Source organism: Brachyhypopomus gauderio, chromosome 11 (assembly GCF_052324685.1).
Source record: "Brachyhypopomus gauderio isolate BG-103 chromosome 11, BGAUD_0.2, whole genome shotgun sequence".
Lineage (NCBI taxonomy): Eukaryota > Metazoa > Chordata > Actinopteri > Gymnotiformes > Hypopomidae > Brachyhypopomus > Brachyhypopomus gauderio.
This window is the reverse complement of record NC_135221.1, coordinates 13,083,402-13,101,746: the sequence shown is the minus strand read 5'-3', so window position 1 is coordinate 13,101,746 and position 18,345 is coordinate 13,083,402. Positions and strand designations below refer to the sequence as shown.

The 18,345-nt window shown below is 41.8% G+C and overlaps 1 protein-coding gene across 2 annotated transcripts in view; it reads right to left on the bottom strand.

Annotated features, from left to right (window-relative positions):
- The window catches only part of galnt18a (UDP-N-acetyl-alpha-D-galactosamine:polypeptide N-acetylgalactosaminyltransferase 18a), a 51,131-nt gene extending 37,537 nt beyond the window's left edge, over positions 1-13,594 (bottom strand). The window contains exon 1 of one of the 2 annotated variants that reach the window (XM_077022090.1): positions 13,091-13,594. In XM_077022090.1, coding sequence (XP_076878205.1) covers positions 13,091-13,325 — 235 coding nt within the window. In that variant the 5' untranslated portion in view covers positions 13,326-13,594. The remainder of the gene's footprint in view (positions 1-13,090) is intronic. The other variant, XM_077022089.1, reaches the window with a different exon arrangement.
- Between the last annotated feature and the right edge of the window lie 4,751 nt (positions 13,595-18,345).

Below are 18,345 nucleotides of genomic sequence, written 5' to 3'. Positions count from 1 at the left end.
ATTATGATTGAAATAATTAAGAATTCACCCAAAAGCTGTTGCTACCAAATGGATTTTTATTTTAAAAGTGCTCACACTTAATAAACTGAAAGTATAAAATGTAAACGTGTATTTTTCTTTAAAGTGAGAATATAAGAACAGAACTGTCACGTTACGGTCCCTGACCCCTCCCTGTTGGGCGTGTGTTTACGATGTCTGCGTCTGTGGATCTCCGTGGGTGCGGGTACGTCTTGTGATAATCCGTCTCACCTGTGGCTCTCGTCATCACGTGGAGTTTATGTGGTTTGTCTACTTAATGTGCGTTCGCGCAGCGTCCTGTGCTCGTCGTTGTTTGAGTCACACATGTTCTATGTAAACGTGTTTTATGTGCGCTGTCTGCGCTTCGGTAAATGTAATAAACGTAACGATTTGGAAAGTGCAAAGGATTCTGTCTCGTCCATCACCTTGCGCCCAACGTTACAAGAACATTTTTAACTTTTTTAAACTGTAAAAACACTGGGTAAACTGTCAGTGACATGGACTAACTGTAAATAGTCACTGACACTGGATAAACTGTCCTTCTGTTTTTAGATTGCCGATTTGACTATCGTCGTTACCGGCACTGTCCGATGCCATGTTGTTTTACAGTTAGTTAGATCGAGCACGCCTGCGTGAATTCAGTGACGAGGCGGGGGTAAAAGTTCACAAAAAAATCGATCTTTGGACGTACGAATCAATTATTAGATCGTCATATGCGAATCGATTCTGAATCGGAAAATCGATTTTTTCAACACAGGCCTATACTCTACCCTATCGTATCCTGTCCAGCCCTGTAATACCCAACCCAACCTAACCTTACTCTCCTCTGCTGTGATGAACTCAACTGTACTCTGGTCAGTTCTATCCTGCTGTACTCCATATGATACAGTTCTAACCTTTCATGCTCAATCCTCCTCGACGTGATGTATGATAAAACTTAAGGACTTAAAAAGTTCAAGATGAAGACCACATGGCAGCAGGCTGCATCGAGAGTGAATTTTGTGTACCACAAGGCAAGTGTGTGCCCTCCGCTGATCTGAGATCCTCTTGATGTTTGCGATTGTCACGGTGCCACTGACGAAATCAAAATGCAACGCCTCCAGACTTCGTCTGAACCTGGAGTGAGAGAGAGCTGCACTCAGTGACACACCCCTGAGAAAAAGCCAGACGATGCCACAGCCCAGACAGATCCCATTCTGTCAGTCACCGCATCAGCTCTTGTGAGAACTATTTGAGACGGAGTGTCCACGATTTCCATTACACATGTTCGTGAGAGGCCTCCCTCTAACGAGTCAGCGGGGGAGCTGCGGAACTCTGCAGGTAGTCGGGGAGACGTTGCACAAAGTCAAAGGGGGGTTAACAAGTGTCATTTCTTAGAGGTTGCCTAATTGAAAAAAGAGCATGAGTCATGGTAGCAAGAGGCCAATCAGGGGTCAGGGGCTGCCTGTAGACCAGTATAGTGCACATACAACCTAGCTGCATAAAACTGTTTCCTTTTATTTTATTCCTTCTATTTTCTAGTTTTTGGTGTGCTATTTTGTTAGGACATGTTCAAAGCAAAGTAATTTCACAAAATATTTCACAAAATAGTGAAATAATGCAATGATATACAAATTTTTCAGTTGCCCGAATAGTTAACTCATATTACTCAGAAACCCTGACGGTCTTCCACTCAATTTTCTGGTTAAACTGATTCTGACAGGGATCATGACATTTGGTTGTCAAAAATTGTAAAACATCCCTTCTGAGACTACATTCCTGAAAAAGTTTCACTATGTGAGTGAATAATGAAAATAAACTGTATTACTTGTGTGTAATGGAAAGCATGCCACTGAAAACCTTACCATTTAAATGCATCCAGTTCCCAATTTATACAGCGGTACTGAGAGAAATGTCAGTCTGCAATTATAAGGTAATTTATTCCATGATACCCGATAGGTTTAATCATTAGTCTAGTCACACAAATTTATTTCAGTTTTCCACAAATTTCTTCCAAAAGCCTCATAACTCAAAAAATCATTAATATTCCATATACCACAGAGGGGCTGGGGGTTGTTTTTGTTGGCTTGTGCTAAACTTGGTAAGAGTTTGAACACAGGCCACCCACACCTGCAGTGATTACTGACTGCTCACCACAGTTATAATTACATTGGCAGGTGGGTCTATGACCCCTAATTTATTTAATGTATGCTAAACGTATGCTTACATGGACAGTGTCATGCTGTCGGTAGCAATCTGTGCAAAAGGCGGGTCTGAGCAGAGATGACATTGAACGATGTTGGCAAGGGCCATTCCCATGATGCATTTGGGAAACACTGCTTTAAAGGAATCTACGGCTTTCTTCCAAACATTCATAAACCAAACCCACACCATTTTACATCTCAAAGGCAAAAGCGTACTGGGAAAAGAGAGAGAGAGAGAGAAAAGAGAGAGAGAGAGAAAGAGAGAGCGTTCCTTCTGTTGCCCTTCATAAATCCAACCTCTCTTCTTTTTACACATTTGTTTGGCTCTGGCTTTTCTTCGTTTTTCCTCTTTCCTAAATGTTTATGCATTACTGAAGTATAAAGGAGGCGCAGGCCTGTGAAGCTTCACTCAGGGGCTCTGAGTCCCCAAATGCAGCTCGGCTCATACAGGCCCAAGAGGCAGAGCTGATGTACCCAACACAGGGCAAAACACCTAATGTGGAGTCTCCCCCTTCAGAACAGCAGACTCATCTTTATATGACATTGCCTCTGACATCCCTGTGGATCCTGTGTGCAGGCTAACATACCATAGGATGAGCTGAAAGTAACACCAATATAGACAAACTATTCAAGTATTCGGAGTTGGTGAAAGTGCAACTGTAGCTTACCTGGTAATGCAGGCGGTGCTAGCAACATCTTGGCCATCACAGGTTTGATGCCCAGGAAAGAACATTTGCAGTCTTATGATAAATGTATGCAAATTGCGTTCTGGATAAGAGCGCATGTCAGATGTGGAAAACGTAAATATAGGGTGGAGTGAGTGGATGCTTCTGCCTAATCTTTTTCACATTAAACCAAGCACAATGCATCACAGCAATGCTTCAAAGACTCCTCTGTCTTATTTAAGTCAATTCTGCCTGAGCCTTTAATGGCATCAGGTGCAATTATGCACATGAAATATTTACAAATGAATGCAAAGCATTAAAAAGCCTGTTCAGGCAACATAATAGAAATAGATGAGTAGAACAGCTGCAGAATATATAAACATACGTCACATTCATGATTAAAAGATAAACAACTTCTAATTCTCCCCAATTCTCTCCCTATTCTTCTAACTCCTCTCCCTCTCTCTCTGAAGTCCATCAAGCTTCAAATCTTCTCTCCATTCAATGAATCATGAATTACAGTCCATTGTCTCTAATTTCTACAGTATATGCTGTCCATAATACATTAGACAACCTGATAATAATAGCCCTGTGCACTTTAGTCTCCTGTTCAGAGCACAGGAGAAACGCTTCAGTGAAGTCACCTTGGGTAACTTTCCAACTGTGAAGTAGCAGAAGTTACATTTTACATTACATTTCAAAGGCATGCAGAGTTGAAATGAGGATGCTCACTCTGTGCACTACCGGCCAAAGTCGACATCATTACCATCATTATGTACATCAATGAGAACAGTTAGTTCCAGCATCCATTATGGACTTGCGTTGCACACACCCCCTCGCAAACCCTGGCCAAAAGAACACACACGCACACAAACATACACACACACACACACACACGCACACACGCGCACACACACACACGCGCGCACACACACACACACACACACACACACACACACACACACACACACACACACACACACACACGCGCGCGCGCGCGCGCACACACACACACACACACACACACACACACACACACACACACACACACACACACACACACACACACACACACACACACACAGTACTCCATTAATTTTCTATGAGCCAAGTCTAATAGAATTAGTGAAAGCAACAAGACAGCATACAGAAAGGTACTGAATGTTCAGCAGTATTCTGCTCATATGGGTACTGAATGTTCAGCAGTACTGATTTCATATGAAGAATCAGACAAGAGCAGCCCAGCGAGTTTGAGTCACAACAGAAGATCGGGAGTGTCTCTCTCTCACTCATCTCTGTTTGTGTCTCTCCATCTCTCTCTCTCTCTCTCTCTCTCTCTCTCTCTCTCTCTGTCTCTCTCTTTGTCTCCATCTCTCTCTGTCTCTTTGTCTCTCTCTGTGTCTCTTACTTTTTGTCTGTCTCTCACTTTCTGTGTCTCTGTCTCTCTCTCTCTCACTCTTTGTCTCTGTCTCTCTCTCACTGTGCCGTGACAGCCCTTCTCTTCTCTGCGATGCACACTTCATATTGCAGAGGCGGTGTTAAAATGCCACCATCTGTGATCCTGTTTAGATCTTTATGAAGCATTATGAAGTATGCTAATTACTGGCACTCCCTCAACCCGCCCGACAGATAATAACAACCTCCCACAAATGGCCATCACAATGGTGAGAGCAGCACCAGGAATAATTAAATAAGCAAGTGGAACTTCCAGGTTTTAAACTAATCAGGTCCCACTAAAGGTAACAAGGCCTGCGTGACTAAGAAAAGTGCAAAAATGTAAACATGAAGAGAAAGAATTTTAAAAGATATCTGCTTATTTATACTTCAGATATTTAAACTCTCAGAAATGTTCCATACATTGTGCAAATATATTAAAAATCTAATAAATTAGAAACAGAATAATTTCCAATTCTTTCTAAGTTCAATAACTAGACAAGAAACTGACTGACCGATCTTCATCTTGAAGGATTTTTTTTTTTGTATTTTTGTAGATCTCCTCGAATCATGTAGCTTTAGAGACATATCTGCCACACACACACACGCACACACACGCACACACACGCACACGCACACACACGCGCACACACGCATGCACACACACGCATGCACACACACGTATGCACACACACGCACACACACGCACACACACACACACACACACAATTACAACTTCTCCTAACTTCTCTTAATAAATAAATATATGATTGAATAAACAGGAGCTCCATGGTGAGATTTGCTTCGAGCCCCTTGGGGTGACCTGTATGATCACCTGTATGATCACCTGTATGATCACCCTGATCATGCTGGATCATCACGAGTCTCCACACAGGCCAAGCCATGAAACGTGTGTACATGACAGGCAGTTGCATGTCTCCTTGTATTATCAAATATGCTTTTTTCTTGCTAAAGCGTTTCCCTTTCTATGGCCAAGGACTGAATCTGCTTCTCTGCAAAGTTGCAGCATGCAAGGCTCAGAAAAAACTGCAGTGTTCGGGTATTTCTTCACAATGAACAAATGAGCAGATTGGTCATGTATTATGATCAGCGAAGCTCTCTGCAAACTATTACGAGCTACAAACTCACAAATAACAAAGGAGAATACAGGAGCAGGTATCCCTCACTCAGCCGCTATGCACTTGTACAGAAGAGCAGGGCTGAATGACTACGGCTTCTGGAATTATGGTTTCTTCATCAGGGTTGACAAAAACACAAAAGTTACAGTCCACTGCCCAAAGGCTGAACTCCTGCCTCCTCTGAACCATACCAGTATCAGTTTAACCCATCCAGTTATTCATTTTACTCTATGTAAGGCATTAAAATCTCTTATGAACCAGTCAGTCGCTGAACTGAGGAGGAATATAGAGGCAAAGTCAACATATTCTGGCCCTGCGGGTTCTCTGTGCCCAGGCTTCTAACTCTGGTATTGACGTTCCCTCCACTTGACCGACTACTGCTGCCCCTGCTAAGGAGTAATTACACTGATCAATTTCTCTTCCTAAGTTTCTGTAGAGATCAACAGCATAGGAATGGAAAAAAGATCCATGCCAGTAAAAAATTACTTCAACAAGTTTCATCTCAGAGGAGCAACATGAAAGGATTCTAGAATATATCAATAAAAGCTTAGCAACACTCCACTCACTGATAATACATTGAAAACAGAAAAGATTGTAATTAAAAGGTCAGTATAATGCAACCCCAAATGATCTATTTATTTAGTGGGAATATTAAAAGAGGGAACATTACTGTCCATGCCACACAGTCCCTATCGAAACTGAATCAACTTCAAACATGGAATTACAAACAGGTTAATAATGCAGAGGCACTGTCTGAACAGCTGTCTGTTCTGTGCCGTTAGCTGTGGTGCGAAATGGTTAGAAGCTGCAACAAAGGAAGAAGATAAACGTTTGTACATAGCCTCCAGGGATCCAGATCCATCATGGTTCGCATCTTTACTTCAGGACGGGTTTCATTAGAGCAAATACATCTTGGCTAAATCGAACACACTGAAACATGAGAGTGTGTTCGATTTAGTGTGATAGGGAGCATTTGGTCATCATTAACATCTTTTAATGAGGCTAATCCATATTCTGACATGTCTGCCACATTCTGAAGCTACGTGAGGGAAGAGGAGCGGAGATCCTGCAGCATTACCCAGCAGCCCTGCTCTGACCCAGTTCCACTAAAGCGGAATCTTCTGTGAGCCAATCGCGAGGAGCTGATTTACATATTATCATCACAATATTTCCAAATCACAAAAGAGAAGACATTGTATTGTAAGCCAGTTTGTCCTATTTCTGATCTAATAGGAAGAGCTATTATTATCTATATTCTCAGATAATCCTAATGACCACCTTATCCTTAATAACATTATGACAAATAATGTCTTTCTTTTAATATACAATGTATTTATTTATGCACAAGGGTGAACTAGTTTCCATTGAGTATTTTAAACTCAAATTGATCACCTTAACCATGAGAGCAGTGGTACATAATACAAAAGCAGGTAATGCTGTTTGTAATTTAATAGTTAACTAATGTGCAATGCAGATTTTCCAACCTCTTTAACTAGAAGACATTTGAGATGACAAAGGATTGTGATGACAGTCAGGACACTAACTGTTCATTTTACTACAAAATCCTGGACTTCTGTGGTCTGCTAGAGGCCTGTGATTGTGCCATCTTCTGATCATCAGTACTAATGATGCATTTGAAGACACAAGCACTAGATCACACAGCCAGTGTAGTAGACCAAGCATGCTAAACTCTCCTTTCTTCTCCAGTCACCATCAGACTGGACTATTGAGAATTACATGACTTCTGCTGAATCTAATCTCAAATCCATTCTTTTGATTGAAGGTCACATTGGGAGGATTAGTATGGCTTCAGTCTGATTACACACTGATCTCTCCTCTCTGGAGATCAGACATCAGCCAGATGGACAGCTACAACTGAGAGACTCAAAACTGATACATCTACTGTTAAGCAAACAAGACACACTGATTACCAGTATCTAGTCTCCATGCTAGTAGCTGCAAGTCCTGGACCTGATCCAGTTTCACTGTGGAAATGAGAGGAATGGAGATCTGAGTATGAGTGGCACAGTAATTCATTAGAAGCCAATTAACTTGTATTCAAAATGAGATCTCTTCAATCTGAAAGGGGGAAACTGGTTCCTGTGCAGTAGCAAATGGAGCCAAGATGGTCCTTCTGCATGGAAATTGAGGCTAATCACATGTGATGTGTCCAGGCAAGTCCCAAAAAAAAATCTTTACTGCAGGGCCATAAGTAAATTACTGCAACATGATGCCAATCAATTTGAGATTACACTGTAAGCATTTCCTGTGATCCATGTCTAGGCCTGTACAGTCTTAAGTACCGCATGTCACTCACTCCTAAATGTCACTCTTTAATCTAAAATTTCAACCATCAACTACAACCATCACTGCATTATTAGTTCATACTGGCTCTGCTTTGCACTTTATAATCATAATTTCAATCCATGGATCGTATGTTTACTGAAATGTCTTATTGTTGTGTTATTGTTCGCGTCAAATGTCACCCTTCTTGCTTCAGCTTCTCTCTAGATGTGCCGTCAGCTCGGGCTGTGCCATATATGTACACGCGCGTCCTGTGCCTGGGTCCAGGAAAAAGTCTTTTTCATCTCACTGTGTACTGCACACTGTATATGGATGCGATGCCAGTAAAGATCCACCTATCTCCACTACTTCATTATCCAGAATCCATGCAGCCTGCTGCAAGTTTCTCTTCAGAAAAGTAAATTCTGCTAAAACAACCAGTACACACATGACTAATCCATTTGGGAGATCAGATAAAATATGCCAAACATTTAATCAGAACAATCTGATGGATTACTCAGGAAATACCATCCTCAATTAGTGCAACATAAGAGAGAGGTAATTAAAATAGTCAGGGGAAAACCAGAAGCAGAAGGAGAGCAACTTCAAACATAAATACCAGGATCTCTCTCTTCAAACATAAACACCAGGATCTCTCTCTTCAAACATAAACACCAGGATCTCTCTCTTCAAACATAAACACCAGGATCCCTCTCTTCAAACATAAACACCAGGATCTCTCTCTTCAAACATAAATACCAGGATCTCTCTCTTCAAACATAAACACCAGGATCTCTCTCTTCAAACATAAACACCAGGATCTCTCTCTTCAAACATAAACACCAGGATCCCTCTCTTCAAACATAAACACCAGGATCTCTCTCTTCAAACATAAACACCAGGATCCCTCTCTTCAAACATAAACACCAGGATCTCTCTCTTCAAACATAAACACCAGGATCTCTCTCTTCAAACATAAACACCAGGATCCCTCTCTTCAAACATAAACACCAGGATCCCTCTCTTCAAACATAAACACCAGGATCTCTCTCTTCAAACATAAATACCAGGATCTCTCTCTTCAAACATAAATACCAGGATCTCTCTCTTCAAACATAAACACCAGGATCTCTCTCTTCAAACATAAACACCAGGATAGAGTCCCTGGGTTTCCTCCCATCTGCTGCTCTTTATTGAGCTACCAAAGCACGATATTAACAGTAGACCTTCTGGGTCCTAAAACAAATACAGACTGTTAAAAATAACAATAATAAAACAAAAATCACCTTGAGACATGTTACTAGATCCATCAGAAAACTTACGACTATGCACAAAAAACAAACATCCAGACTCAATTATCAAATGAGAGGTCTATAATGAAGAAAACCAGAATAAATCAACCTGGTTGAGGTGACCGTGCAGGTTTATGGGAGGAGAGAACACAGTGTGAGTGCTATAGCATTGCAACATGAGCTGAACCCAGCACTGCTGTGTGAGGAAGTGCAGAGAGGATGAATAAGTTATTTCATGTTGGCAGTGCATAGTCTGTTCTCTACAGTCAGACACCAAAACACTGGTCACCCTCTGCAGTCGACACAAAACATTCAATCTCCATTTTCAGAATGTTCCAGGTGTGTCAAAGCTCCAGCTTTAAACAAGACAAACGCTAGTCAACTCTAAACTTTCTGAAATGATTTTAAGCTATAATTATGTGTTGGAAACAGATAAAGTTTTTCTTCTTTCCTAAAAGGTTGCTTGGAAGTTTCCTCGTGGTTGCACAGTTCTCACACCTGTTCTGAATCCCTTCACGCTCCACATTTACACAGCGCCTGCCTGCAGGACTCATGAGCCAGTGAGATAAAGTTCTACAGCAGTCAAGACGTGTTGATAAAAGTACTAGACCACCACAAGATAATTCTGCATTTCTCAGTTGTAATATTCTCAGATACCCAATTATGTGTAGTGTTTCCTAAATATCTCACAAATGTAACTGGTAGATGTTTGATCACTTTTTTCTGTTTAATTTTAATGTGTATATCAATAAATAAATGACTAAAAGAAGAAAATACAAAATCCCAATGATGACAAATGCATTGGAAAATTATCAAGACAACTTAAATTAGAGAGTAAATTACTGCCAAAATGTGATTCTCCAAGCAGGAGCCATTAGAACATATAAATACATATCAAGCCTGCCTCAGACTACTTTCCTGCAGTTACTGATCACTTGGCTCAGGTGTGAACAGAGCTGTGACCAAATACAAATAAGGACCAGCATCAGGTTCTTGAGGGGTACAATGGAGACCTTGCAGTTTACAAGCTCATAAATATGGAGCACTATTGTACAAGACAGCAGTTCAGTCCAGCAAGCTGATATTCCATCGATGTTCTCCCTGCTAGGGAGATGGTGTGAGTTTAATGATCAAAGGAGTAGTTATTGTAGCCTGCTCTCCTTTGCCCAGAGCACTCATGTGCACCTTTCACTGTGACTCTGACCTGAATGACAAAATGAAGAAGGTGATATTTGGCAGTGCAAGATCAATTTCAGCACTGACACAGATGATGGCATTTCAGAGTACTGTGTTTGCTTTGTAGCTCTCCAGTAGAACTGAAACAGTTAAAGGAGCAAGTGGCCCAAGGACAATTACACTTTACACGTTGTCCTACTCAGGTACTGTTTTAGACATTCTCTCATTTTTACTCTTGTTCTCTCTGTTGTGCTGTGCCCTCTACACCCCTCTCTTTCTCTCACTCACTCACTCTCTCTCTCTCTCTTTCTCTCTCTCACGCTTTCTTTCTCTCTCTGTCTCTCACTCAATCACTCACTCTATCTCTCTGTCTCTCACTCACTCACTCTCTCTATTTCTCTCTCTCTCTCTCTCTCTCTCACACTCTCTCTCTCTCCCCAGCCACTGCTGGCTCAGAAGTAGTACTCACACTGATTCTCAGCAGCCATTGTGTTACCACGGTGACCTTACACCCAATACCATTTACTTCCACTAATTAGGTAGCGATGTAAGGGCACGGTGAGTGGAGACATGACGGATCTGTTCATGCGGTTTGCCCGGCCTTCACTGGTATACCCCACTGTGGCCAGTCTTGAAGCAGAGCGCAGTGCAAGTGTCTGTTTCCTTAAACAACGATATAATCAATCTGTTCAGATGAGTGTGAAATCCAGAAATTCTGGTTTCAAACGGGTTCTGGAAGAAGGAGCTTCATGCCAGCATTATATGGTGTGGCGTCAGGGGGCAGGGAGCCTGCATGACTGCTGTCTCTCACCCTTCCCTTGCAGAGAGAGCACGCTGGCTGGGTCTCGACCACGCGCCTCGCAAAAGCAATCATTCAGACAGGCAGGGGAAGCACAGGGCGCGGCAAAACATAAATCAGTCGCCAGCACGGCCCAAGATGGACAAAGCAACAGAGGCCTTACACTTGGAAGCTTGGCTCTTATATTTACATCATCAGCTTGTGGAAAGAAATGCGTCAACCTGACCAATGACCAATGAAATGCTTCAACCTGACCAATGACCAATGAAATGCTTCAACCTGACCAATGAAATGTGTCAACCTGACCAATGACCAATGAAATGCTTCAACCTGACCAATGAAATGTGTCAACCTGACCAATGAAATGCTTCAACCTGACCAATGACCAATGAAATGTGTTAACCTGACCAATGACCAATGAAATGCTTCAACCTGACCAATGACCAATGAAATGTGTTAACCTGACCAATGACCAATGCAATTTTTAACCAATTTTCTTTTTTGTCCTGTGGATGCAGTACATTAGTCTGTTTCTAAGCAACATTCTCCTTGGTTCAGTCTTAGCCTCTTACCTGCTCCACGTGACTTTAAAGCATTAGCTTAATGGAATGGAGAAGTACACAAAACCATGTATTTGAGAGATAACCGCTGGTTTAGGTGCAGCTTAGCGCTGGAATATTCCTTTAAGGCCCTAAACCATGCATGGATCTGGCTTGGATTTTACCTCACTCGTTCAGTACAGATTCACTGGCCAATGGCAGATGACTGGTGCTGTTGTAGGCTGGCACATATTCTCTTTTCAAATGTCTTGTTGACACCAGCCTCTTTTCTTGGTGCCTCATCATGTCTGGATAAGACTGTTCAGCTGACTGAAACAATGTGCTTCACCAAGGGACCCACTGCATGACACACTCTTAAGTATTTTCTCTGCTCTTTCCACATCATGAGGTAATTACCTCATGAGTCCAATCTCCCTCGAGTCTTATTGTAAAGTTGATGTCACTCAAAGTTAAGAATGCACATAAATATAACTTAAACACATTGGTGTTCTATGATTCTTGTATGTCTGGTGCATTAAGTCTCATTAACGCCATCTGAATGCAACCGATGTGCTCTGGTAACAAGGTATGCATTTGAAGGCGGTTTTTACTCAAGGTATCACTCACGGTGCCCATGGTGACATGTTAGTGCCTAGCTTGGCCTCTGTGTCTGTCCAGCAATGTGTGACACCAGCTGGGGGATTAATGTTCACACCAAGGACTTTGCCAAGTGCTAAATTTAATCTGATGAGTGCCATGACCAACTCAACCTGCATCACCCCTGCATGTTCAGAGAAATGCTAGAGAATAAGACTTCGAGTTAACTCAAGATTGTATATTGTGACTGTGGGTACCTTTTAGAGTCTGAGTGCTCCACCTTACAATCCATGTTATCATTCCTCACTCCTTATATGTTTCAGCATACTAACTACTGTGATTTGTAATAATTAATTAAAATACGCATCACAATTAATAGCTAAATAATAGACCTGGAGTTTTAAAATGTTAAGAACAGAGTAACTGTCAGAAAACTGTAAGAGATGCATTACTCTCTACCAGGGGCGCAGATGGAAATTCTGAAGTGAGGGGGACCAAGCTGTACAATATATACGTTTATGCTTGTAGATGCTAGATTTTGGATGGGGTCAATATAAATCTGGAGGGGACATGTCCCCCCCGTCCCCAGTGCCATCTGCGCCCCTGCTCTCTACATCATGTGCAGTGTGCAATATCTTAAGTCCTATTCTAGAGTACAGCGTTGATCTACGTCTGCACGAAGTCCCTCCTAACAAGTCCTGTGGACGTCTGCTGATCCAAAAGAATATTTCCGATGAGTAAGTTTTAAAGTGAATAAATAAATTACACTTCAATAATTACTTTAAGCTTATTGTGCAGCGTTGTTCCCTGTGTAAACGTTTCTTAAATCATTTTCCCTTAGATCTATACAATTCAGTGGCAACAGAGTATTGCCGAAAATAATCAAATGAAATGAAAGAACACTTCACTAACACACGAATGACACCTCGTTTTAATCGCTTTATCTTGGTTGTGTTGGTTGTTACCTTGGATGTGCTGATTAACAACATTCTCGAGTCTGTCCAGTCTTTCAATGATCCGCAGCGTGTCTCCTTTATCCTCGTCAAACTTTCTCTCCGGAACCCTCTCTGGAACTTTGATGTGCACGTTTGAAACATAATTCGTGATCCACCCGACGTAAAGCAGACACACGATGTTTGTCATGCCGCTTAAGATCACGCATGTTGACACCAAAGTTTTCGTTCTTCTAGCGCATGCCATCGTAACATCCCCGCGTGCCGCGTTCCGAAATCACGCAGAATCCCTTCAAGCCCGAGGGCAGTTTTTATAACAAAAATGCAACATCCCGGTTTTAGAACAGCAAACGATACCTTTACGTTCCTATTTTGTGTCCCCGGTGGGTTGCGCATGCAGCCATACCAGCTATTTTGGTATCTCTATCTCTCACTACGCTCGCGGCGCAAGTGAATTATTGCTGTCTTACCGCTTTGGCACTGTAGAGACAACCGCGCGCACGGGCTAAAACTGACAGCGTCAAACCAAGGACACGCGCAGCATGTTGTACAGCGTGTCGTCGGCAGCCTTTAAAATGCTTGTATAACGTGCATTCGGTGGAAGTTTATGTTACCGTTTGACAAATGAAGTCCATAGAAGAGTTCTTGATAAAGATAGCTAACTCTTTTTGTGGAAGACAGGCTCAATACTATTTTTGAAGCATGAAGCTAATGATTGATCAATTATAAGATGACTATAATCACGCGCAGATATGAATATGCAGCAACAATGTTGCAACAGAATTTAATTGGCTCTCTTTACAGTAACGTTAGTGCACAGCTGTATGTAGGCACGAGGGTGTTGTTACCGTTCAGTTTTCTTCCCTCTAACAGCAAAACCAAAAATATTGTTACTTTGTTTACAAATAAGGCATACCGAATGTCGTAAAAATAAATAACTGAAACATGAAAAATTATAAGAAATGTCAAATATCAAGCAGGGTTTGCGTGTTTTGTAATCTGTGTCACACGTTGCGTTCTTATACGTGTGCTCTGAAAATTCTTAACGCGCGTCGCAGCGTTCTGCGCGTGCAGCTAGGATCGCTGTAACGACTGAGTCTGCCTGCTTCGGTCTGCATTCTCACGTAGTTATCATATGTGAACCTTACGTCTTACCTTTGCTGACTACAGTTTCTTACCTCCACGTGAACACGAGTGTGTTCGCTGATCATGTACAAGGAAGCTGAAGAATTACTGAGTGAGTGTAAGCCAAGCATTATATTCATGAGTAGTTTAATAGTTGTAATAATAATTGACCTGGAGTCCCGTCTTTTTTGGTTGTCGTTTTTAAATGCAGGCGTGCAAATTAGCGAGCAAGCAAAATGATACAGACTACCTTTTAAAAGTCCACTAATGCACTAACGCATACATTTTCAAACCCACAATAGCTTTTTATTTAATTGTTCTTAAGCGCTTCGTCACTTTTTATGTGCATGGTGTGGGTACAGATAAGACATGTCTTACAATCTTGCAAAAGCACCATTAACCAGTCTTCACAATATTTTCCCTTCTTTTTTTGTGATCGACATTTTTTTGTATTTTAGAACATAAGAAGTTACAGAAACATTTAATGTGATCATGTAAACATATATGGTCTTGTGACCAGAGGTGTGGGTTTGATACCCGGGCTCAAGGCCATGATTGAAGTGCCCTTGAGCAAGACACTTAACCCCAACTGCTGCCCTGACACTAGGCACTAGGGTACCACAGCCTTCTAGTGATCACTAGTGTGTACTTTGTAAATCTCTCTAGATAAGAGTGTCTGCTAAACGCCCTAAATGTAAATGTACATATACAACTTAAAACGGAGGACTAAGAAAATGTTATAATAAAGAAAGGTGGAATGCAGATGAGAATACAAAACAGGTTGTGTTGATGATTGGGCCAGGTGGGGAAGCACAGTGTGTACATGTTTGTGTGTAGATGGAAGGGAGTTAAAAACAACAGTTTGCCTTTATCTTTCTATTTTCCAGAAATAGCGATCTGTCATGCCCAGCAGACAGGACACCTGTTCATATGCTGCCTCTTATGAATCAATCTGTGTCTCCCCTGCGTTTGATTCAGTTTGGTTGTGATTCTCATAGAATCCTTTAACAGAATTACTTATGTCAGTAGTACTTCTATGTGGTACACCACGTTGGTCCCGATCCACAGGGATAATACTCTGTGCTTCTTGTTGCTTGATATGACTGGCCAGCATACACCCTTTATCACCTTCTTCAAAAAAGTGCTGTCAAGCCCTGAACAGAGAAACCTCCACTCTCTGGGACAGTAGTGTTATATTTATCCTTAAACTGAGAACGTCTCCACAGGCTGTCACCAGATATTCTATCTTTGAAACTCTTCTTGGCTACCTTTACCTCTTTTTCAAGGTTAAAAAACGAGTGGTTTAGATTCTAACCTACCAAAGAAAGCTGGATCGTCTTGGTTGAAGTATATATTTTGAAAACTATTGCAGGATTTTGGTTTCATTAACAATCATTCTCCCATTATCAACTGTAAACGTTCTACTGCTTTGGGGCTGTAAATTTGTACCGGAATTGCTACACTACATCTGTTACTCGCACGTATTGTTACTTTGATTGCTCTGAGAGTTCTGAGTATATTCTTTTTTACCAGTTGGTCCATACCCTTTATATTCCAGCTACAAATCCTTGGCAAGCCTAATGTAATCATGCTTGCTCATATATTGACAAAAAGCCTAGATATAGCACAGCCTCAAAGTGAACAAAATTGCCAACGCTAAAGACAAATCCCAAAATTTGTACTACAAAATGTACAAAAATAAATCTGTAGAGAAAGCATTCCATCAAGAGTTCATTAACAACTGTCTCTAAAACACAAACCCAAACGTCAGTGAAGCACTCTCTTTCAGGGCCACTCGACTACTACAGCGGCAAACCCGAGAAGGAGCCCACACGGTTACCAAGCGACAGAGCTAACGATGCTATATGAAAGGCAGCCATGACACAGTCAGAGTAAATATATACACAAAAGCCTTCACTTACGGTAACGGTGAACTCCTTACTCTTACCACTGTTGCCAAGGTGTGTATACTATACTATGCAGCCACTGCTCATACTAAAAAAGTAGTAAATAATGTAGTTCATTCATATAGTTTCAAACATAGAACTGTACATAGTTTTGGTGAAATGTCTAACATTAGCTGCCTTAATTAATGACCAGACAAAGAGAGGAAACCATGAATAACAGTCTGTCAACTGTCTCTTATGTCCCACAAAGGTGGAGAATAAGGTAGATAAAAGTCCTGCTTTTGAATCCAACATATAACAAAGCAAAATAAAGCTATGCATCACTTACTGCTGTGCTGTCACAACAGTCATTTCACCGTAGTACTATTTGAGACGAGAGCAGTAAAATTGTAAGTAGAGAGCTTCCGAATCCAGATGCCTGGTTGGGTAATCGGACATGCCCATAATGAACTGAAGTGTCCATCATCCAGCAGGTGACCAGCGGGTGACTCTACAGTCACAGCTTGTTCATGAGTTGTTTTCTGGTCATCAGATCACTGCCCTGATCCACTGCCTGAAACGATTTGAACAACAGCCAGGTGAATTTCACCCCTCACTCATGGAGTCTTAAATTACATTCTCAAAACGTTTAGCGCTGCATGTCTCTGGTGCCATCAAGAATAATCATGTTTTTGTGGTCCCTCTCACTGCACATTGTTTCAAAGACTCGAAAAACACAGAGACTTTGTAATGATAGCCCTCACTGATTGGCTGCCTTGATGGGGAGACATGGTGTGTTGTGGCCCTTCAGTGACGAGACCCCTCAGGAAGTCAGTTCCCAACAAATACAGCATTAGTTTCCCCATAAATTTCTGGTGCATGCTCGCAGTTTCAGCAGGAGGTGTGTCCTCAGAATGGAGACACCATGTTATTCATTATCCTCCCTGTATTTTTCATCAGCATGTTCACTGTTTTTCGTGTTGCTGCTCTATCTTCCGGGTCGGACATGACGCGGTTCCATATACGTCAGCAATAATGGCCATCGCTACGAAATGTGCAGGATATGCGAAGTAAAACAGAATAAATGATAGTGTTGCCAACGGCTCTCGGTCTAAGCGGCTATCCACCTGGAAGTGTTACGAAACCTTGAATTTCACCTTTTAAATGTGGGACCCATAAACCACCGAGCTTAGGTCCTTAGGTCGTGTGAAGGTTGGTTGCTGGAGGCTGGACGCAAGTGCGGATAGTTGAGAGATTTATTAATAAAACAACAACAAATCTACACAGAGCAGAGACATGGCACAAAGACAAACCAAACAACACTAATGGCAAACACTAATACATAGAACCGGGGAAAGATGTATGCTAAAGATAACCAAATACATAAATAAGCAAATAAGCAAGAGAGAAACAATGACGAACAGTACTTACAAGTACTTACAATGATAAAGCAAACGACCAAACACAGGACTTCAATACAGACTAAACAAGGAACCAAACAAGACACAGCTGGAAACACTGACGAGGGGGCGGAGTTACAAATGACAGGGGCTTGGCAGGGGAACAAATGAGGAAACCAAAGCATGAACACATGGAGAACAAAACAAAGACATGATTGACAAGAGGGAGGCGGAACCAGATGTGACACACCTTCACTTTTATGAACATAGTGTAGAACGCAGTGTATCTCTGTCTTACACATATCCGGCCAGGACGTACAGGCCACACCAGTGCCACCATCTGCCCCACACCATGCACTCTATTCCCACACACCACACAAAACAATTTATCAACACGAAGGTACTTTGTTATTAATGAGAGCAGAGAGAATGGGTCCTGGGTGTATGATGAGTCAATATATTCAGGCTGAAGAGCGTAGCCTACTCTAAATTATGCAGTGAAGAGCTGAGAAGATATGCATTTGCACCAGGAGCTTCCATAACGCTGCAGTCAGCATTAGAACAGAGTGCTGTGGGGGTGTGGAGGTTTGCCCCACATTAATAGACAGCGTTATGAAAAAGAGGCTTTGGTCTTTGTCTTTGCTGCTGTAAACCTCAGACCTGTTCCTGGGCAGATCCGAAACCTCACTGCCAAAGGGCGAGAGGGGCTGACTGATTTTATGAAATATGAATGATGACCACTGAAATATTAAAGGATGGAAGACTCTGTCTGTGGGGATGCGGCACTGATAATTACACCTGAGAGTTGCTTGGGGTTAGTAAGAGGGACCCATGAATGATTGATTCTTAAAGAAAA